Source organism: Ovis aries, chromosome 2 (genome assembly GCF_016772045.2).
Source record: "Ovis aries strain OAR_USU_Benz2616 breed Rambouillet chromosome 2, ARS-UI_Ramb_v3.0, whole genome shotgun sequence".
Taxonomy (NCBI): domain Eukaryota; kingdom Metazoa; phylum Chordata; class Mammalia; order Artiodactyla; family Bovidae; genus Ovis; species Ovis aries.
In genome coordinates, this window is record NC_056055.1 from 66,776,713 (window position 1) to 66,800,035 (window position 23,323).

The window sequence follows — 23,323 nt, forward strand, 5'->3', positions numbered from 1 at the left end:
CCACAGCTATTTAGAGGGCCAATAGAGTCAGACACGACTACTGGGTATTGGCAAACTGCCCTCCTGCTCACTCTGAAATAAAGTTAGCTTTGGGCCAGCACAGCTTTAAGAAAGGATCTTTCTGCCTCTCTGTTGTTGATGGTAGCAATACCAGCAATTCTATGGGCTCACCCACCCTGCCACCTACCTGTACTCTATGTCCCATAGAAAGGACTTTTACCATTTCTGCCTAGGGTCTTGGTAAATCTGGAGTTTTTCTGTGCCTTTAGAAAAATGAGCACTGGAATCCAGGGAGTGATTTTCCTCTGTAAATAAACCACTGAGGGGCTTCCGTGGTGGTTCAGTGGTAAAGAATCCGCCCGCCAGTGCAGGAAACATGGGTTTAATCCCTGATCAGAGAAGATTCCACATACTGTTGGGCAACTAAGCTTGCATGCCCCAACTGCTGAGCATGTGTTCCAAAACCTAGGAGCCACAACTACTGAGCCTGCGTGCCAGAGCCCATACGCAGCAACAAGAGAAGCCACTGCAATGAGAAGCTTGTGCACCGCAACTAGAGAGTATTCCATGCAGCAATGAAGACCCAGCACAGCCATAAATAGACAAATAAACATTTTTAAAAAATACTCACTTCCTGCCTCAGCACAAAGGGATTCCCAGTATAAACCAGTGGATCTGAGATTTCTCTATTCAGTATTTCTAAGGTGAAGCCATCCACCCACTCTCCATTTCTATTTTCTTTTTTTGGCTTGAAAAAATGTATTATCTTACAGCTTTTTGGGTCAGAAGTCTGGCACAGCTCTCACTGAAATAAAATTAAGGTGGTAGGAGGTTGTGCTCCTTTCCAGAGCCTCTTGGAGAGAATCTGTTCCCTGCTCATTTGGGTTGTTGGAGGAATTCAGTTCCTTGTGGTTATAAGACTGTCCATCTCTATTTTCTACATCATATACTCCAGGATCTTGATTCTTACTTGAACTCAGCCAGATTTGCTGTCCCTACTATGAGGATGTGGCCTCTGCCTTTATCATCTTAATCTCAGACACCAAGAATCTGCCAATTTTGCCATTTTTCTACCACCTCTTTCCCTCTACAGCTTATTTCATAATTGTCCAACCTCTCCTTGTAACGGGTCATGGTGCCTCCATAAATAAGCATACCAGGTGAGAACCGCAGCAAAATGGTGCACTTACCCCATCCAGAGAGGGCTTCCCATCACATCCCTGATGATTGATGCTGTATCAAAATCAGACCAGTGCTACCAGACCTGTAAATGTGCCAAGGACATAAGAATTCAAATTTTAAAGTAAAATGTCCTAGTCTATAAAATGTGGCTCAATTTTTTAAAATGAAAGAAGAAACCACTGAAGATTAAATAAAATTTATTGTGGGCCAGATTTAATCAAGGACCACCACAGCAGTCTGCTCTCTGCCATGGTGAGCTCACACCAACAATTCAGACATAATACCATATAAAGGCCAAAAGAAAAATACTGAACAAATATGAATGCTAACTGTATAGAAACATACAAAATATAGTGTTCTTTTGGTGTCTCAGGTGGACTCTTTCGAAGTATACGTGTGGAACCATTAGAAGATAGCGCAGTCATTTCATAAAGAAGACATTCTCTAACAATATCTGAGTTTTAGCTTTTATTGTTTGAAACAGTCTCTGATACCGGTGAGTGAACCAGTAAAGCAGTTACCTAAAGAAATCCAAATCAACACAAAATAATTACTCCTGAAAAATCTAAGTAATCTTTAATTTTTCCAATGCATCATTTTATTCAACTAGTTTAAATACAACCCCCTTTATTTCATTCTCCTAATCAAACAAAAACTGATTTCTAAATTGATCCCTCATGACAGACCCAGGTTATTTATGTAAAATGTAATGCTAATCATTGTGACAATATAGAATTCCTGCTAAAGACGGTGAATTTTTTATTCTAAGTAAACGGCAAGTTCAAAGGTCAGTATGGCCATTGAGACTTTTCCCTTACAAAAAGAAAAGCAAATTATAAGGAGCTTAACATACAGATTTGCATACTTCAAACAGCTGTCCATCCTATATGTTAATGAATGTTCAGAGTGATTAAACTTGAATTCATAATTTTTGGAAGGAAAGGTAATCCACTAGAATAGGTACTACATAAAGAATTAATATTTCATATTCATATATAATATATATATTTATACATACATATTTGTGTATACGTACAGACACTGAAGCAGCAAGAAAATATAGTAAAGCGCTGCTGGTGAATGCTTCCTTGCCATTTCCACATTTTCTTTATTTTCATTTCCCTTTTCACAAGACTTATGTTCTCACCTGTATTTTGCTAATCACATTAATATTTATCATGAAATACTATTTCATGAATTTCTTTTTTTAAAGAAAAATAATGAGAGTAAATTTAGTTTAGGCTGACCAAATAAATAAACCCTTCCTCAGAAAAAATGAAAGTTCAAATGCACCTCAAAGTTCAACTAGAATCTGCTATTTATGTAACCCTGAGAAAGCTCTTTGAAACTTTATCTCTGCTCATCTGTAAAATGGAAGTGTAAGTCAAAACAACTGCTAAGATTTCTTCTAAATCTAACACTAGATGATTGGATTTTCCATTAAACCCTTAAAGTTTCACTAAGATTCGGTCTGCATGACTGTTACAAGAGGTGTTATATTAAATAAGGAAAATATTCCTTAAATATTAAATAGGGGAAAAACATCCTTAAATATTAAATAAGGAAAAATACCATGCTGAAATGATAATCCATAGTGCAGCTAGCCACCACAGATATGTTAAAGTCTGTAAACAGACACACTCCCCCTCAATACACATACACACACATTCAATACCATCATAGGGCCAGTGTTGCTCAAATTTCAGCAATTTGAGTTTCGTGTGGAATTTGGGAACCACCTAAAGTTTTATTCACTTAAAAGTGGAAGTTACCTCATTTTTTAAAATCAGACACACCCTAAGCAATCAAGAGCTTGACTATGTTAGCTTTATGTATTTTTCCTAATAAAATGTATTCAATAAAATAAATGTTGTCAATAAAATAAAGTACAATTAAATAAAATTCCTCCAAGTACTATCTAGAATTTGTTACATATCTTCAATGATAAACATGCTAAACTTTGGAAATACCAGAGTAGCTTATGAAAAAAAAGGATATACACACTGGTGTAGAATTTAAGATTTTGTGTTAAAGGAATGTATTGTAAAGTTTCCACTGTATTTATTAGGATAGAAAATCATCAACTGTTACATCCACTACCTTTCATTAGTTATAGAATCTGACTCCACACATTATTTTCAAAAGGGAGCAATAGGGCCACCTGTTAATGGGTAGAGTTTTCGTTTTACATATGAATTGGCATAAATCCCACTCTCGTCATGCCAAGTGTTGATGCCACATCTTTTGGAACCATCTAGATCTGTGAACTGAGAACGGCATTTTCTGTGGACAATTGAATAATCATCATCTTGACAAGGATCACCCTATGGGGGGAAAAAGACAATTTTAATATTAAATGACTGAAATATGTATAAAGGAATGATTTCCAAAAGTTGATCTTTAATGTGTTAGTCTTATTATGATCAAAGTTTAATTTTCAAACAATTGATTAATATAATCTCTCAAATTACTAATCACTTCTTGTATTTGGCTATTGTACTTATAAGCATTTCTAATTATGAATGATAAGTCTAATTAATGATTGTCTTAATTATAAAATTATAAATTATTATATGTGCAAAAATTTCTAAACCATAAATATACAGCATAAAGAAATATTTCTACATAAGACAAAAACAATTACAATTTAACTACCATTTAACACCTTTTATATTAATATAATTTTTCCAAAACTAATATCTTGGATTATATTTTTATTTTTTTATCTTTTTTAATATAAATTTATTTATTTTAATTGGAAGCTAATTACTTTACAATATTGTAGTGATTTTGCCATACATTGACATGAATCTGCCACAGTTGTACATGTGTTCCCCATCCTGAACCCTCCTCCCACCTCCCACCCCATCCCATCCCTCTGGGTCATCCCAGTGCACCAGCCCCGAGCACCCTGTCTCATGCATCGAACCTTGACTGGCAATTCGTTTCACATATGATAATATACATGTTTAAATGCCATTCTCCCAAATCATCCCACCTTGCCCTCTCCCACAGTCCAAAAGACTGTTCTATACATCTGTGTCTCTATTGCTGTCTTGCATATAAAGTTACCGTTACCATCTTTCTAAATTCCATATATATGCGTTAGTATACTGTATTGGTGGAGAAGGCAATGGCATCCCACTCCAGTACTCTTGCCTGGAAAATCCCATGGACAGAGGAGCCTGGTAGGGTGCAGTCCATGGGGTCGCGAAGAGTCGGACACGACTGAGTGACTTCCCTTTCACTTTTCACTTTCATGCATTGGAGAAGGAAATGGCAACCCACTCCAGTGTTCTTGCCTGGAGAACCCCAGGGACGGGGGAGCCTGGTGGGCTGCCGTCTATGGGGTCACACAGAGTCGGACACGACTGAAGTGACTTAGCAGCAGCAGCATACTGTATTGGTGTTTTTCTTTCTGGCTCACTTCACTCTGTATAATAGGCTCCAGTTTCATCCACCTCATTAGAACTGATCAAATGTATTCTTTTTAATGGCTGAGTAATACTCCATTGTGTATATGTACCACTGCTCTCTTATCCATTCATCTGCTGACGGACATCTAGGTTGCTTCCATATCCTGGCTATTATAAACAGTGCTGCGATGAACATTGGGGTACACGTGTCTCTTTCAATTCTGGTTTCCTTGGTGTGTATGCCCAGCAGTGGGATTGCTGTGTCATAAGGCAGTTCTATTTGCAGTTTTTAAGGAATCTCCACACTGTTCTCCATAGTGGCTGTACTAGTTTGCATTCCCACTAACAGTGTAAGAGGGTTCCCTTTTCTCCACACCCTCTCCAGCATTTATTGCTTGTAGACTTTTGGATAGTAGCCATTCTGACTGGCATGAAATGGTACCTCATTGCGGTTTTGATTTGCATTTCTCTGATTATGAGTGATGTTGAGCATCTTTTCATGTGTTTGTTAGTCATCTATATGTCTTCTTTGGAGAAATGTCTATTTAGTTCTTTGGCCCACTTTTTGATTGGGTTGTTTATTTTTCTGGAATTGAGCTGCAGGAGTTGCCTGTATATTTCTGAGATTAGTTGTCAGTTGCTTAGTTTGCTATTATTCTCTCCCATCTGAAGGCTGTCTTTTCACCCTGCTTATAGTTTCCTTTGTTGTGTGGGTTATATTTTTAATAACTGCTATCAGGTCATACTTGCAAGTAAATGCCAAGCTGGAAGTTTCATCCTATAAGAAATTTACCTCAGTATAACCCAGTATAATATTTAAGGTATTTATCCTTAGAGTGGGCTTCCCAGTTGGTGCTAGTGGTAGAAGACCTGCCTGCTAATGCACGAGACATAAGAGACACAGGTTCGATCCCTGGGTTGGGAATATACCCTGGAGGACAGCATGGCAACCCACCCTGGTATGCTTCCCTGGAGAATCCCATGGACTGAGGAACCTGGCTGGCTACAGTTCACAGGGTCACAAAGAGTCAGACACAACAGAAGTGACTAAGCACACACGCATCCTTAGAGTACATCATAAAAACCTCTATCGTAATAAAACAAGACACTATCACTTCCACTTCCCAAAGGAAATACTGATTCACTCAGATTACATCAAGGATAATGGCAGACAAGAAACATAAAGCCCCTGTTATGATTACCTAATTTCTGCTTTAAATTGATACTAATTTTAAAGCACTAGGACAAAATTGAAATTAAATCACCAAAACTATAAAACAATGAAAGAACACCAAAATAGTTCTAATCTTAGATAGGCTTTGTTGAAAACAATTGAAAATTCTAATCTCATAATAACTATGGTGTCTATTTATTTACTGAGTGCCTATTATGGTCTGAACATGGTAGTTGAGTATAACTTTTAATCCACAACTGGCTTTGAAGTAGGAATTATTACTCCCACTTTACATGAAGAAAATATCATTAGCTTAAAATCTCAGGTGAGAATCTAAGTAATGCCAGTGATTCAGCCAGGGCTTCAAGCTGTCTGCTTGTAAGACACATCAGTGCACTAGCACCTTCATGAAATTCTTAATAATTCAAAGATAAAATATATAAACAATAAAACCTGAAAGCTACATAATATCCATGTCACTTTCTATATAGTTTGGGGCTTTTGCTTTGTGTTGTTGGGGTTCTATTTCTTTGAGGTTTGTTTGTTTGTTTTGGGTCAGGCAGAGATCCTTTAAATGAGATTGGAGCATCACTTGCCAAACTGCCCTCTAAGTAGGAAGCAGGATCTCCTCACTCCTACCCCTGTTGCAGTGGAACTGAGGAGAGTTTCGCATGTAAGTCAACACCTTCCTTTAGCATCTCCTGGGCAGAGGATGATATGTTTTGATGAGATGAATGATAAGAATAAATGTGATGTTTTAGGAGAAGTACTCTGGCAGCAGAAGGTGCTAAAGACTGAAGATGAAAAAGACTGGATCCCAGAGCTATGATTAGAAATGGATCTCAACAACTTACATGTCATTAACTCACAGATGTATAAACAAAATGTGGTCTATTCACACAATGAAATAATTTATTTGGCCAAAAAAGGAATAAAATACTGGTAGTTCTACAGCATAGATGATCTTTGGAAATATTATGCTAATTGCCTGAAACTAAGCCAAACCCAGATTGTATGATTCCTTATATGAAATGACAAAATAGGCGAGTCCACAAAGAGAGAAAGTTGCTTTGCCAGAGGATGGTGGAGGGGAAGGAATGAGGAGTGACTGTTAATGAGTGTGATTGGATCAAAAGGCACCAAGATATGTGGCTAAACATTATTTGTGGGTTGTCCCCATGGACTGCAGCCCACCAGGCTCCTCTGTCCATGGGATTTTCCAGGCAAAAGTACTGGAGTGGGGTGCCATTGCCTTCTCCGATCCAGATAAAAGTAGCATTTAAATCGATGGACTTGGTAAGGTAGTTTGCCTTCCCCAATGTGGGTAGGCATCATCCAATCTGTTGAGGGCCTGGATAGAAGAGAAAGGCAGAAATAGTAAGGATTGGCTCGTTTTGCTTGACTGCTTGAGCTGAGATGTTGATCTTATCCTGCTCTTTGGTGCTTCTGGTTCTCAAGCACTGGCTTTCCTAAGATTTCAGCTTTGGTTTGTTTCTGTAAAGAAACCTGACTGGTACACTGGATACGTGGTTTCTTTGGGGGATGATGAAAATGTTTTGAAATTGACTGAGGTGATGACTGTATGACACTGGAGATATATTTTTAAAAATCACTGAATTGTACATTTTAAAAGGGTGAATCTTATGGCATGTGAATTAAATCTCAGTAAATTATATCTCAGTAAGGCCATTATTTTTTACAAGTGGATAAGAAGGGGTAAACAATGCTGAAGTTAGGAAAACTAATTAAGAGAATGTTTGCTGCCTGTTAACACACATAAAACTGAATGCCTCCCATGATCAGAGATGGTAAACCAACCTCCCCACCCAAAAAATCCCCACACAACTGATCTGTAGTATTTGACAATTTCTTCATTGTCTATACTCCTACCATGGTTGATTTCAAGTGAAGTCAGTAGTGAACACTGAGTTGGGAAGACATGAACATACTCATTTCATCCAAACTTTAAGAGGTGACTCCAGCTCACCCTCAATCCAAGTTTCTCATTTCCCATTAAGCAGCAGCCATGCAATGTGTAGATTAAGCCCCCTCTCGGTCTAGCGGCAAAATCTAACTGGCCTAAGACAATCAGGTTAATCTCACTCCACTCTCAACGACAGTGATTAGTTCAGTGTTAGACATGTGACTTCAGTTTGTCCAAACAGCTTAAAGCCTGAGACTTCTGTTCAAGGGTTTGGGGAAGAAAACATTCTTTTTTCACTACTGGATATAAATAAGGGAGCATCTAGCTCAGGCTGCTGTTGGCAGCCTGCCTACAATCAGTATAGCATGGAACCAATACCATAAAAAAGCAGATATGAGAGTCAGTAAAAAGTATGATGACATTGCTGTATCAATCCTTTCCTGAAGCCAGACTTTTCAAAAATATATGGGCCAATAAATTACTTTTACTGCCTAATCTAGTTTGAGTTGGTTTTTGTACAACCTACTAAAAGCATCCTATCTAATATATACCTGAATAATCTGCAATATTGGAACACTGAGGTACTGAGATGTAGAGCAAGCAAATGGGTCAAAAACAAGGGAGATGGAATTATATAAAAAAGTAGGAGTAAAGGCAAGCAGTAAATTTCTGCCTAAGCATACACTCAGGAATTAGAATGATGCAAACATGAAATAGGTGAAAAAAAGAAGGTTTTCAAAAATAAGAACAAACTATTAGGAACCATGAGGGTATAATTACTATAAGGAAGAAGAATAAAGTATGTTTTTCAAAGTTTAGTACAAAAGGCACCAAATAGAATAGAAAAAAGCAGCTTCATCAACCAAGATGATCCTACATCAAAGGACCTTTTACATTGACTGCAGCTCATACCCAAGGCCAAATTGAGATGCTGGAAGTTTTGGACGAGCAAGTAATTTGGTCTACCTCTGAAACTAAATATATAGGGAGGTAGTAATCATTTCAAAATTGTTAGTAGTTTTCTCTTTTCATTGTATGTAATCACCCATTTTCCCAACGGGTGATCAAAATTTGTTTTAGAAAAAAATGACAAGGAGCAAAGTAATATCACCTTCTAATGCAAAATGCAGTTTTTCCTAAAGACAACAGCCTTGCAATCCAATGCACACTCTTGAGGATTTTAGACCATCAATGACCATACCTGGAAGATTCAAATCATAGATTTCTCCAAGCATGGAGAGAAAACATTCTTTGCCATGAAGCCCTAAACAAGAGTTGGAATAGAGAGTAGGAAAACACAGAAGTTTGGGGCATTGTAGAAAGATGAAAATAAGGGGAAAGCAAAGAAGGACAGGAGAAATAGTTGATGCATTTCCCAGTTTTCCCATCCCTAGACTTAAATCAGGGCTTCCCTAGTGGCTCAGACAGTAAAGAATCTGTCTGCAATGAAGGAGACCCGGGTTCAATCCCTGGGTTGAGAAGATTCCCTGGAGAAAGAAATGGCAACCCACTCTAGTATTCTTGCCTGGAGAATTCCATGGACAGAGAAGCCTGGCAGGCTACAGCCCATGGGATCACAAAGAGTTTGACATGACTGAGCAACTAACACTTTTCACACAGTTTCATAAGCTTCCCCGGTGGCTCAGTGGTAAAGAATCCACCTGCCAATGCAGGAGATGCAGGAGACGTGGCTTCGATCCCTGGGTCAGGAAGATCCCTTGGAGGAGGAAATGGCAACCCACTCCAGCATTCTTGCCTGGAAAATCCCATGGACAGAAGAGCCTGGTGGGCTATAGTCTATGGGGTCGCAAAGGAGTCAGACACAGCTGAGCTTGCAGCACAGATTTGAACCAGATAGGGTCTCCTTGATATGGACAGAGAGAAGTACATTAGATACATGAGAATAATGGCAGAAAGGCATAGGGGTCTCCTGGCCCTCATTTCTCATGAGATCTTTAAACAGACCACCTCTCACGCTGTTCTTTCATTTGACTGGGGCACAGCCAAACACAGACCAGTGAAGCAGCCTGGTCAGGCAGAGGGAGGCCTGAGAATTATCAGTCCTGAGGCATGTTTGGTATTCTGTGGCACAAACAAGACCCTGAAAGTAGCTGCAAGTCTGGAGAGAGGGTTCAACTGTTAGCTGCAGAGCTGAGCACTGAATGGGAATAGGTATTGAATGGGAATCACAGAAGGCTTCTGTGGGGTCAGCAGTATCTATGGAAGTGGAAATGAAGTTGAGTCATCTCAGACAAGCCATGGGGGCTCCAACCAAGCCCGGAGAAAAAGAGTGGGAAATAGAAAAAGACTGAAAGACTCACAGACTATAGCCACTTATCCCAGTAAGAAAAAGAGCAGCCAGGTAGACTTGGGATATCATCCCAGAGACTAGATGTTGATGGAACAGCTACACAACTCTTTGTGCCTGCCTGGGCTTCCTCACAGCATGGTGACTGGGTTCTAAGAATAAGGTTGGTGCAAAGAGAACAGGAGGAAGCCACATTGCTTTTAAACAGCTACTCCAGAAATCATATAGCATCATTTTCATCACAGAGTTCACCCAGATTTGGGGGGAGGTAACATGGACTCTACCCCGCAAAGTGAAGAGTGTCCAAATCACATTATAAGAGCACACGCCATAGCAGCACATGTGGCAAGCATTTTGGGAAAATAGCAATTTGCCAGAGGGAGAAAAGTAGGGTGTGTTGGGATTCCCAATACCACCACTAGATTCAGTGACCTGCTCAGAGGGCTCATGAAACTCAACATATAATTGTACTTGTAACTATGATTAGGGTTTCCCAGGTAGCACTAGTTGTAAAGAATCACCCTGCAGATGAAGGAGACACAAGAGACATGGGTTCGATCCCTGGGTCAGGGAAGATGTCCTGCAGTAGGAAATGGCAACCCACTCCAGTGTTCTTGCCTGGAAAATCTCATGGACAGAGGAGCCTGGCAGGCTACAGTCTGTGGGTCGCAGAGTCGGACATGACTGAGCAAATGCACGCACGCACTTGGCTATGCTTGATTACAGCAAGTTGATTCAAAGCAAAGTGAGCAAAGGGAAAAGGCACAAAGGCTAAAGTAAAAAACAAACAAACAAAAAAAAAAAAACAGGTATGAAATTCTGAGATCAAAAACCTTCTCCCAGTGAGTCACATGGGATGCACTTGATTCCCTCCAGCCATGAGGTATGAGATGCTATCTACTGGGGAAGCTCATTAGAGACTCCAAGGCCAGGATTTTTCTTAGGAGCTGGTCACATAAGCACCCTCTGCCTAGCATATACCAAAATTCCAGACTCCTAGAAGGAACATAAGGCACATTATTTGTGCCAACAGTTTAGACACTGTGAGCTACTTTTATTAGGGAATTCTTATCTCCACATGCCAACCAAAGGCCAACCTTGTAAGCAGACCTTTTAACAGATAACAGTCTCAGTTCTTTTCTACACATTGAAAGTGGGAGAGGATCCCTGAGAAAGTGAGGTTTTTTTTCAAGAAAGATTCAGTTTTCTTACAGGAGCTATTTAAATCATGGAATCAGACTACGCTTTATGTTGATTAAGAATTAGTATTTTCCCACTGGTGATGGGCTTAGGAAGAGGGCCAATGATCAGTTAGACATACTTCCTCTGCATATGTGAACTGCAGACAAATGGAGTTTCAACACCCTAACATAATATTTAAAGGATTACTCAACATCCGTTAATTGGGTTGGGAAGAAGTGTTTAGAAATTGTATGTAGAAAGAGACTTGTGAATTATCTCACATTATTGGCTGACCCACTATTCTGGCGCCACACAGACCCTGAGTTCTGACAAAGTACTCTTAAGATAGGACTATCACTGAATTGTCTGAGTCTTCTGGATACATAAGGGTAACAGAATTCGTCTGAAGTGTGGAATTGGGTGGGCAACAGAGCACAGCAGCTTAAGCTGAGCTGTACTAGAGGAGACATTTCACAGGAAGAATTTAGAGGATGTACCAGCCTAACTGGGGATAAAGAATAGAAGATGCTCATACCTTCAAATCTGGATGACTGGGAGAGTTCTAACACCATTAAAAAGAATTAAAAAGACACGGAGATGAGAAGGACTTGTTTAAGGGGGCAAATGATGAGTCACTTCTCAGACATTTTTAATTAGGGATGATATCAGTACAAAATGCTTATTTGAAAGGTAATTCTGTTGGACAGATGTCCTAGAGAGAAGTCAGTGCCCTATGCACAGCAGTGCTAATTGATTGGGTAAAATAGTGATAAAGAATATCACTAGGACCATGGATTATATTTGAATATGAACTCTGGGTTTCAAAATTATCCTGTATCAATTTTCTGTGAGGCTGAAAACTTTACCATGGCTATGTGTCTGTTATTAAGAAATGCACGTTGAATTATTTATAGGTAAAGAGGCACAAAGTTTCCAATCTACTCTCAAATGGTAAATAATTGGTGACTCTAGGTAAAGATTATATGGGAGCTCCTTGCGCTGGTCTTATAAATTTCCTGTAAGTTTGAAATTATATAAAAATAAGTTACCCCTCAAAAGTCATGGTTACAGAGCCGTGGGAGTGGATTAATTTTCTGAGATTATGTAAAATGAGAGGAGCAGGGTTCTGGGACCCAATTGTTGGGAATACTTAAGGCTGGCTTCATAAAGAAGCCATGAAAGACAGAGACAAAAAGCCATGGAGAGAGCATTGCAAAGCCAGAGATTCTGAGGAAAGGCAGGGCACAAAGAATGGAGTGGGAGCCAATGACTACTCACTTCCAAAGAGGCATCATAGAGGGCACGACCTGATAAAACACAACCAATTGTAAGAATCAATCTCTTGTCATCTTTGAGTGTGCTGTTTCAGGGAATGGTTGGGGAAACTGAAACATCCTGACAGAAGATGGGAAAAAAGTGTCAGAGAAAGGAACACAGAGGGCAAACAGGTGCTCTAGCAACAGGAACTACTAAAGACCAAGCAAGAGAATCCCTGTACAGAAAATCTGCATTAAGGCTAATAAAGTTTTCTTTTTCCTTTCCTTCTCTTTTTCTTCCTTCTTCTTTTTAACAGATAATAGAAAAACAGGTTAGGATATTACAGAAGGGTCCTCTTGAGTGCCCAGTCAACCTTCCCTCATTGTGAAAGACAAATAAGACATGGCTTTACCACTTACATCAGTAAAATGTATCAGTAAGTGATGGGTATTCAATTCTTAGAGTCCCATCCCTTTCCCACCTGATTCCCATAACCTCTAAGCATCATTTATCTTACAAACCATTTTCTCAGGATAAAATGACATTGCTGTTTCTTAGTCAACCATATACCCAGTCCTTACCCATTTCTGTGGTTTCACTTATTCTTATTTGATTTCATCCTGTTTTTTTAGGACTTTTTATTTTTCATAGTTTTATTTCTCAAGGTCATTTTCAGATTTAGGTCTGCCTTCCGGAATATCAATAACTCTACCTAATTTAATATCACTAGATAATTTGAGGGCAGTCTCAGTTCCTTCATCTAGAGAGCTCATCCATAAAAATACATAATGGGTTATGTTTCCTGCCCAAATCAGTCACTGCGAACTAACCTTGTGTCCACCATTACAGATAGCTATTAGCCACCTGGCATTTATACAGCAAAGATCATTCTTCCCTAGCATGCCTTTAAGCATCCTCTTTTGGTGTACCCCATTTACTCTTTAAAATGTATGGAGGCAACAAGCTTATTTATCCAAATGTCACACTGGATGGAATTAAAAGAGATATTACAGTAGATTGCTGTGATATTTTGTTTAATTTCAGTATATATCACATATAAAATTCTTCCCTACTTACATGCACTTGACTGAAGACCTGTCTTCCCCTAATAAGGCTGTCTTCTAAATATACACACAGAGTGATGTGGGAAGAAAAGAACAATTCCCCTACGGCCAAAATTACTTTACTGACTCTGAGAATCACAGGGCATAGACATTTTAGACAGATTCCTTTGTTCATTTCCCTACATTACTTTTAAATTGATTTCATTTCTATTGGATATTTTTTCCTCAATGATTGAATAAGAGTAACTGGCAAATGCAGCTGTAAAGAACATGCAAATAGTTGGAAATATTTTTAATATCTATTTAAGAAACCTTTAGTATATCTTTTTATTTGGTAAAATTTTACAAAGGAGAAACATTTGTAACAAATAAAGGTATTCAACTAAAGAAAAATAGTCATGGGAAGTTCAAGGAAGTATAGACTGTGAATATAAGTATAAACATCTATGTTATTAATGAGTTAGGGTTAGAGTCAACCCAAAGAAAAATATGGAGGTCTATATGAATAGTCACATCAAAAAATAACCAGACTTTTCAGTGCAGTTCAGTCGCTCAGTCGTGTTCAACTCTTTGTGACCCCATGGACTGCAGCATGCCAGGCTTCCCTGTCCATCACCAACTCCTGGAGTTAAACCAAACTCATGTCCATTGAGTCGGTGATGCCATCCAACCATCTCATCCTCTGTCATCCCCTTCTCCTCCCACCTTCAATCCTTCCCAGCATCAGGGTCTTTTCTAATGAGTCAGTTCTTTGCATCAGGTGGCCAAAGTATTGGAGTTTCAGCTTCAGCATCAGTTCTTCCAATGAATATTCAGGACTGATTTCTTTTAGGATTGAATGGTTGGATCTCCTTGCAATCCAAGGGACTCTCAAGAGTCTTCTCCAACATCACAGTTCAAAACCATCAATTGTTTTAATTTTATGGCTGCAGTCACCATCTGCAGTGATTTTGGAGCCCAAAAAACTAAAGTATGCCATTGTTTCCATTTTTTCCACATCTATTTACCATGAGGTGATGGGATCAGATGCCATGATCTTAGTTTTCTGAATGTTGAGATAGAGAGGATAGATATGATAAATAGATTATCTATATATCTTATCTATCTCTCCATCTTATCTATGTGTCTATCCATCTCTATATCTAAATAAAGATCAATGAGAGAGGCTGGGGAAGCCTATATGAGCAACTGCCAAATGATCCTAGGTTAAAGCTTATCTTTGTTGCTCAGTCGCAATCATGTCCACCTCTTTTCGACCACATGGACAACAGCATGCCAGACTTCCCTGTCCTTGACTACTTCCTGGAGTTTGCTCAAACTCATGTCCATTGGGTCAGTGATGCCGTCTAACCATCTCATCTTCTGTAGCCCTCTTTTCCTTTTGCTTTCAGTCTTTCCCAGCATCAGAGTCTTTTCCAATTAGTCAGCTCGTCACATCAGGTGGCCAAAGTATTGGAGCTTCACTGTTCAGCATCAGTCTTTCCAATTCAGGGTTGATTTCCTTAAGGGTTGATTGACTGGTTTGGTCTCCTTGCAATCCAAGGGGCTCTCAAGAGTGTTCTCCAACACCCCAATTAGAAAGCATCAATTCTTAGGCCCTCAGACTTCTTTATAGCCCAACTCTCACATCCATGCATGACTACGGAAAAACAATAGCTTTGACTATATGGACTTTTGTCAGCAAAGTAATGTCTCCGCTTTGTAATAGGTAGTCTGGTGGTGGTGGTTTAGTCACTAAGTCGTGTCCAACTCCTGCAACCCCATGGACTGTAGCCTGCCAGGCTCCTCTGTCCATGGTATTCTACAGGCAACAGTACTGGAGTGGGTTGCCATTTCCTTCTCCAGGGGATCTTCCTGACCCAGGAATTGAATCCAGGTCTCCTGAATTGCAGGAAGAGTCTTTACCAACTGAGCTACAAGGGAAGATTTTTGTCAAAACTTTCCTTCCAAGGAGCAAGTGTCCTTTAATTCATGACTGCAGTAATCACTGCAGTGATTTTGGAACCCAAGAAAATAAAATATTTCACTTTCCCCCCATCTATTTGGCTTCCCAGGTAGCCCAGTTGGTAAAGAATCCACCTGTCAATGCAGAGTATGTAAGAGACACGGGTTCAATCCTTGGGTCAGAAAGATCCCATAGCGTAGGAAACAGCAGTCCAGCATTCTTTCCTGGGAAATCCCATGGACAGAGGAGCCTGGAGGGCTATAGTCCATGGGGTTACAGAGTCAGACATGACTCAACACACACATATTTGCCATGAAGTGATGGGGCCAGATGCCATAATCTTAGTTTTTTTGAATGCTGAATTTTAAGCCAGCTTTTTCACTCTCTTCTTTCAACCTCATCAAGAAGCTCTTGTTAGTTCCTCTTCACTTTCTGCCATTAGAGTGGTATCATCTGCATACCTGAGGTTATTGATATTTTTCCCAGCAATGGTGATTCCAACTTGTGATTCATCCAACTTGCCATTTCACATGATGTACTCTGCATAGAAGTTAAATAAGCAGGGTTACAAAATACACAGCCTTAATATACTCCTTCCCCAATTTTGAACCAGTCCATTGTTCCCTGTCTGGTTCTAACTGTTGCTTCTTAACCTATATACAGGTTTCTCAGGAGACAGGTAAGGTGATCTGGTATTCCCATCTCTTTAAGAATTTTCCACAGTTTGTTGTGATCCACACAGTCAAAGCCTTTATAGCATAGTCAGTGAAGCAAAAGTAGATGTTTTCCTGGAATTCTCTTGCTTTTTCTATGAGCCAATGAATGCTGGAAATTTGATCTCTGGTTCCTTTGCCTTTTCTAAATACAGCTTGTACGTCTGGAAATTCTCGGTTCTATTGAAGCCTAGCTTGGAGGATTTTGAGCATTACCTTGCTAGCGTGTGAAATGAGTGCAATTGTGTGGTAGTTTGAACACTCTTTGGCATTGCCCTTCTTTGGGATTGGAATGAAAACTGACCTTTTCCAGTCCTGTGGTCACTGCTGAGTTTCCAAATTTACTGGCATATTGAGTGCAACACTTTCACAGGATCATCTTTCAGGATTTGAAACAGTTCAACTGGAATTCCTTCACCTCCACTAGCTGTGTTTCGTAGCGATGCATCCTCAGGCCCACTTGGCTTCGCATTCCAGGATGTGTGTGTCTAGATGAGTGACCACACCTTCATGGTTATCTGGGTCATGATCTTTTTTGTATAGCTCTTCAGAAGGCGATGGCAACCCACTCCAGTATTCATGCCTGGAAAATCCCATGGACCAAGGAGCCTGGTAGGCTACAGTCCATGGGGTCGCAAAGAGTCAGACACGATTGAACAACTTCACTCTGTGTATTCTTGCCACCTCTTCTTGATCTCTTCTGCTTCTGTTAAGTCCATAACATTTCTGTCCTTTATTGTGCCCATCTTTGCATGAAATGTTCCTTTGATATATCTAATTTTCTAGAAGAGATCTCTGGTCTTTCCCATTCTATTGTTTTCCTCTATTTATTTGCATTGTTCACTTAAGAAGGCTTTCTTATCTCTCTTTGCTACTCTATGGAACTCTGCATTCAGTTGCATATATCTTTTCCTTTCTGTCTTGCCTTTCAGCTCTCTTCTTTTCTCAGCTATTTAGAAAGCCTTCTCAGACAACCACTTTACCTTCTTGCATTTTTTCTTTGGGATGGTTTCAGTCACAGCCTACTGTACAATGTTACAAACCTCTGTCCATAGTTCTTCAGGCACTCTGTCTACCAGATCTAATCCCTTGAATCTATTCATCACCTCCACTGTATAGTCATAGGGGACTTGATTTAGGTCATACCCAAATGGCCTAGTGATTTTCCCTACTTTCTTCAATTCAAGCCTGAATTTTGCAATAAGTAGCTCATGATCTGAGCCATAGTCAGCTCCAAGTTTTGTTTTTGCTGATTTATAGAGTTTCTCCATCTTTGACTGCAAGGAATATAATCAGTCTAATTTGAGTGTTGACCATCTGGTGATGTCCATATGTAGAGTCATTTCTTGTGTCATTGGAAGAGGGTGCTTTTGCTATGACCAGTGTGGTCTCTTGACAAAACTCTGTTTGCCTTTGTCCTGCTTCTTTTGTACCTTAAGACCAAACTTGCCTGTTATTGCAGGTATCTGGACTTCCTACTTTTGCATTCCAGTTCCCTATGATGAAAAGGACATCTCTTTTTGGCATTAGTTCTAGAATATCTTATAGCTCTTCATAGAACCATTCAACTTTACCTTCTGTGGCATTTGTAGTTGGGGCATAGACTTGGATTATTACTGTAATGTTGAATGGTTTGTCTTAGAAATGAACTGAGATCATTCTGTCATTTTCTGGATTGTACCCAAGAACTACATTTCAGACTCTTTTGTTGACTCTGAGGGCTACTTCATTTCTTCTAAAGGACTCTTTCCCATAGTGGTAGATATAATGGTCATCTGAATTAAATTCACCCATTCCTGTCCATTTTAGGAAATGTGGTCTCTTAGAACTGGGAGAATGCCATGAGACTCAGATTCAGAATTATTTGCCTATAAGCTACAAAATCTTGGCCATATGTACATGTTTCAGGTCAGCACACATATGTACAACACACATTGAGATCTTTCAGGTATGAATACACATCAAGGAAAGCCACCATCTCCTTCTGAACCCAAGTAAGAGAAGGCTGTTTCTGTGGTTAACTAGAAGCAGGATTTTGAAACACCTTGATGTCAATCAAAAAATACTAGTACAATCATGTGACCTCTCTTCCTTCTTCTCCAATTCCACTCCCTCACCACTACACCTCTTTTGCAGAATGTAAACTTCTCTCTCATTTCATTTCAGTCAATAGTACATAATAAGACAAACAAGAGTATTCAGCGAATGGCCATGATTATTCTCTTAGTAGACAGTGAGTCAGAACCTTAACAGAAGAAAAAAGAGAAAATTAAATAGTTGATATATTAAGATGCAGTACAAAGTGAAGTAGTACTAAAATAAAAATCATGAAGACACATTATGGACTCTGAAACATTACCTAATTAAAGTTCAACCTTAATTTTTTGGATGAAAGCTTGGCAAAACTACAGTCTGTTCTAGACTACAAGGCTTACACATGATTATTCAATGTGACCAGATTTACAATGAACAAATTTTCATGCTATTACATTTTTAAAACAATAATAATAACAACAAAAGAACAAGAAAAAAATAAAAAGACTATCTACACTGGAATTATGGAAGATCACAGGGAGACAGAATGGAGCAAAGATACAAAGAGAAGGACTTAAAAAGAAGTGGTAATGAAAGCTAATTTAGTTCAGACAGGTAATGTTTCCTATAGAAACCCCAACCTGTTCTAGACTCACTTTCTGACCCAGCTATTGGTGGTTTTCGGTAAGCCACTCTTTACCTTATCTTCTTTTTAAAGCCCCTGTTAGACATCCCTTCCTGGGAAGCAGGAAACTAAGGGTAATTCCAGCCTTTAAGGAGTTTATTTCATGTTTCTGAGCCTGATCGAACAATAAAAGGCTCTTGATGGTGCTCAAGGTGATTTCTAGCTGAGGTGAATCTTGGTTTGGGATGATATTCGAAGTGTTTATAAATCAATACACACCAAGCAGTATGGGCAAGTTTTAGATGCCCCTATCAGGCAGGTGTTAAGCTACCAGAAAGAAAATCCAGGCTCGGCCATGAGGCACAGAAAGCCCAGTGTCTAAGGCCCATCGTATTTTAAAGTTCCCACAAAAGTGTTTTAATTTATTTTCAAATCAGAATTTTCAAAGTGACTATAACAATAATGTGAATGTACTTGGTGCCACTAAATGGTAAACTAAAAAAAGGTTAAAATGATACTTTTATATTCTATATATATTTTACCATAATGAAAAATGTAAATGCCATTTTGAAAAACTAACTCTATTAAATGATAGAAACTCATATTGAAGCCAGGAAATGATGCCAGTAATTTAATACCCATAAACATCTCAAGGCAGTAAGCAATGGCAGCTATTATACAGAAAATTTTGCTTAAAATAGAGTACCAAAGTCCAAAAGTATTTCTCAGCAAAAAATGAGTGTTGTATGATTTAGTTTTATGTAATAACACCCACTGGACTTCCCTAGTGGCTCAGCAGTAAAGAATCTGCCTGCAATGCAGGAGACGCAGGTTCAGTTCCTGGGTCAGGAAGATCCCTGAGAGAAGGAAATGGCAATTCACTCCAGTACTCTTCCTGGGAAATCCCATGGCCAGAGAAGCCTGGCAGACTATAGTCCATGGGATCACAAAAGAGTTGGATATGACTTAGCATCTAAACAACGACAAAAATAACACCCATAGTATACTGACAATTTCAGGAGGGTTAACAATAACATGATCACATAACATGGCTATAAAATACAATAATATAATCACAAATAGTCAAAAATAGGCAAGCAGGCAAAACAGTATAAAAATATAAAAGGAGGAGGTAGAGAAAGATGGCGGAGGAATAGGACGGGAAGATCACGTTCTCCCTCACAAATTCCTCAAAAGAACATTTCAACGCCGAGCAAACTCCACAAAACAACTTCTGTAGGCTGGCAGAGGACATCAGGCAACCAGAAAAGCAGACCATTGTCTTCAAAAACAGGTAGGAAAAAATATAAAAGACGAAAAAGGAGACAAAGGAGGTGGGGAGGGAGCTCCGTCCCGAGAAGGGAAGCCCGTCCCGGGAAGGGAATTTTAAGAAGAGAGGTTTCCAAACACCAGGAAACACTCTCCCTGCCGAGTCTGTGGCGAGCCTTGGAAACACAGAGGGCAACATAACAGGAAGGAAAAATAGATAAATAATTAAAACCAACAGATTACAAGCCCACCAGTAACTCCCCCAGCAGAAGAGCAGCACAGACGCCTGCATCTGCCATTGGGAAGTGGGGGCAGGGCAGGGACGCGCGGGAGGCGCGGGCTGCAGAGCTTTGCAAGAATCGGGCAGGAGCGCCCCACGCGCAACCAGAACGATCTAACTTGGGCTAGCAAACCAGACTGTGGGATAGCTACCACGCGAAAAGCTCGAACATAAGACACCGCCAGGACCGAGCACAGAACAAAGGACGGAGCGGAAAAAGCCGGCTGCAGACCATTCCCCGCCGGGGACAGGCAGCCAGAGCTGTAAGGACTGGAAAGGGGCAATTGCAGACCCGGAGAGACTTTACTTACCTAACTGCAAGCAGGCTCCTTTGCTAAGACTTCTGGGGGTGCTGGACAGTCACAGTCTGCCTCACGGGGTGCGCCAGCGGTCCACCCAGAGAGCTGAGCGGCAGCGGCAGAAAAGGTGACAAGCCGCGGCGATCGTGCTCGCCAAACTCCTGAGCTACTCGGACCTGGGAAGGGCACAAAGCGCAGTCCCAGCCGCATTTGTGCCTCTGAGGGCTGCCTGAGGGCCGAACCTGAGCGGCTTGGACCGGGGAAGTGCACGCAGCCTAGGGCCGGCCCCAGACAGTTCCCGGCTGAGCATCGTAGAGCCGGAGCGGTTTGTGCGCCGCGAGAAAGGACAGGTCAAGCAGGGCAGAGATACTGTGCACACACGACAGTGCTATTTGTTTGCAGCATCCCCCCTTCCCACAGCGTGACTGAACTAGTGAGCCTAAAAACCAGCAAACAGAAGAAGTTAAACAGAGGGAACCACCTTGGAAGTGAGCCCACACGGCCCATAACATCAGAGAAGAGCCAGATATATTTTTAATTTTTTAATATTTTTAAAATCATTCTTTTTTTTTTTTTTGCTTTTTGCTTTTTTTTTCCTTTTTTTTCCGAGCTTTTTTTTAAATTGTTAAGTCTTCTATTTCTCCTCTAATTTTTATTTCTATAACCTAGTATTACTATTTTTTAAAAAAAAGACTTTTTTTTTTTAAGGCAAACACCATATATACTCTTTGGATGGTTCTTGGTGTTTTGTTTTGTTTTTTTTTTCTTTGTTTGTTTGTTTGTTTTTAATAATTCTTTTTTTTTCTTTCTTCCTTTTTCCTTCTGCTTTTCTTTAATATTGTATCTTTGAAAATCCAACCTCTACTCCAGATTTTTAATCTTTGCTCTTAGGTTTTTGTTGTCAATTTTGTACATTTAAAAACCCAAACTTCACTACCCAAGTTTACCTGAGAGCGAGATTACTGGCTTGACCACTCTCTCCTCCTCTGGACTCTCCTTTTTCTCCACCAGGTGGCCTCTGTCTCTTTTCTCCCCCATCTCTTCTCTATCCAACTCTGCGAATCGCTGTGTGTTCCAGACGGTGGAGAACACCTAAGGAACTGGTTACTGGCAGGATTTGTCTCTCTCCTTCTCATTCCTCTCTCTTATCCTCCTGGTCACCTCTGTCTACTTCCTCCCTCTCCTCTTCCCCGTATAACTCTGTAAATACCTCTGAGTGGTCCAGACTATAGAGCGCACATAAGGAAGTGACTACTGGCTAGCTTGCTCTCTCCTCTCTTGATCTCACCGCATCTCATTCCAGTTACCTCTAACTACCCCCTCCATCTTCTCTTCTCCTTGTAACTCAGTGAACCTCTCTGAGTGTCCCTCAATGTGGAGAAACTTTTCATCTTTAACCTAGATGTTTTATCATCGGTGCTGTATAGATGGAGAAGTCTAGAGGCTACTGTAAAAATAAAACTGAAAACCAGAAGGAGGAGGCTTAAATCCAAAGCCTGAAAACATTAGAGAACTCTTGAATTCAGGGAACATTAAGCAATAGGAGCTCATCAAATGCCTTCATACCTACACCGAAACCAAGCTCCACCCAAGGGCCAACAAGTTCCAAAACAAGACATACCACTCAAATTCTCCAGCAACACAGGAACACTCCCTGAGCCTCAATATACAGGCAGCTCAAAATTATCCCAAAACCTTTGATGTCTCATAACCCATTACGGGTCACTCCACTGCACTCCAGAGAGAAGAAACCCAGCTCCACCCACCAAAACTCCAACACAAGCCTCCCTAACCAGGAAACCTTGACAAGCCACTGATAGAACCCCACCCAAAGTGAGGAAGCTCCATAATAAAGAGAACTCCACAAATTATCAGAATATAAAAAGGCCACCCCAAACGCAGCAATATAACCAAGATGAAGAGACAGAGGAATACTCAGCAGGTAAAGGAACAGGAGAGTTGCCCACCAAACCAAACAAAAGAGGAAGAAGTAGGGAATCTACCGGAGAAGGAATTCCGAATATTGATAGTGAAAATGATCCAAAATCTTGAAATCAAAATGGAAACACAGATAAATAGCCTAGAGACAAGGATTGAGAAGATGCAAGAAAGGTTTAACAAGGACCTAGAAGAAATAAAAAGAGTCAAAATATAATGAATAACACAATAAATGAGATCAGAAACTCTCTGGAGGCAACAAATAGTAGAATAACGGAGGCAGAAGATAGGATTAGTGAAATAGAAGATAGAATGGTAGAAATAAATGAATCAGAGAGGAAACAAGAAAAACGAATTAAAAGAAATGAGGACAATCTCAGAGACCTCCAGGACAATATGAAACGCTCCAACATTCGAATTATAGGAGTCCCAGAAGAAGAAGACAGAAAGAAAGATCATGAGAAAATCCTTGAGGAGATAATAGTTGAAAACTTCCCTAAAATGGGGAAGGAAATAATCACCCAAGTCCAAGAAACACAGAGAGTCCCAAATGGATAAACCCAAGGCGAAACACCCCAAGACACATATTAATCAAATTAACAAAGATCAAACACAAAGAACAAATATTAAAAGCAGCAAGGGAAAAACAACAAATAACACACAAGGGGATTCCCATAAGGATAACAGCTGATCTGTCAATAGAAACTCTTCAG

At 39.9% G+C, this 23,323-nt stretch overlaps 1 protein-coding gene across 2 annotated transcripts in view; it reads right to left on the reverse strand.

The window, feature by feature from the left end:
- Positions 1-1,362: 1,362 nt before the first annotated feature.
- CFAP95 (cilia and flagella associated protein 95) overlaps positions 1,363-23,323 on the reverse strand; it is a 106,709-nt gene continuing 84,748 nt past the window's right edge. For both annotated transcript variants that reach the window (XM_042243364.2, XM_042243363.2), the window contains one exon: positions 1,363-3,506. In XM_042243364.2, coding sequence (XP_042099298.1) covers positions 3,321-3,506 — 186 coding nt within the window. In that variant the 3' untranslated portion in view covers positions 1,363-3,320. The remainder of the gene's footprint in view (positions 3,507-23,323) is intronic.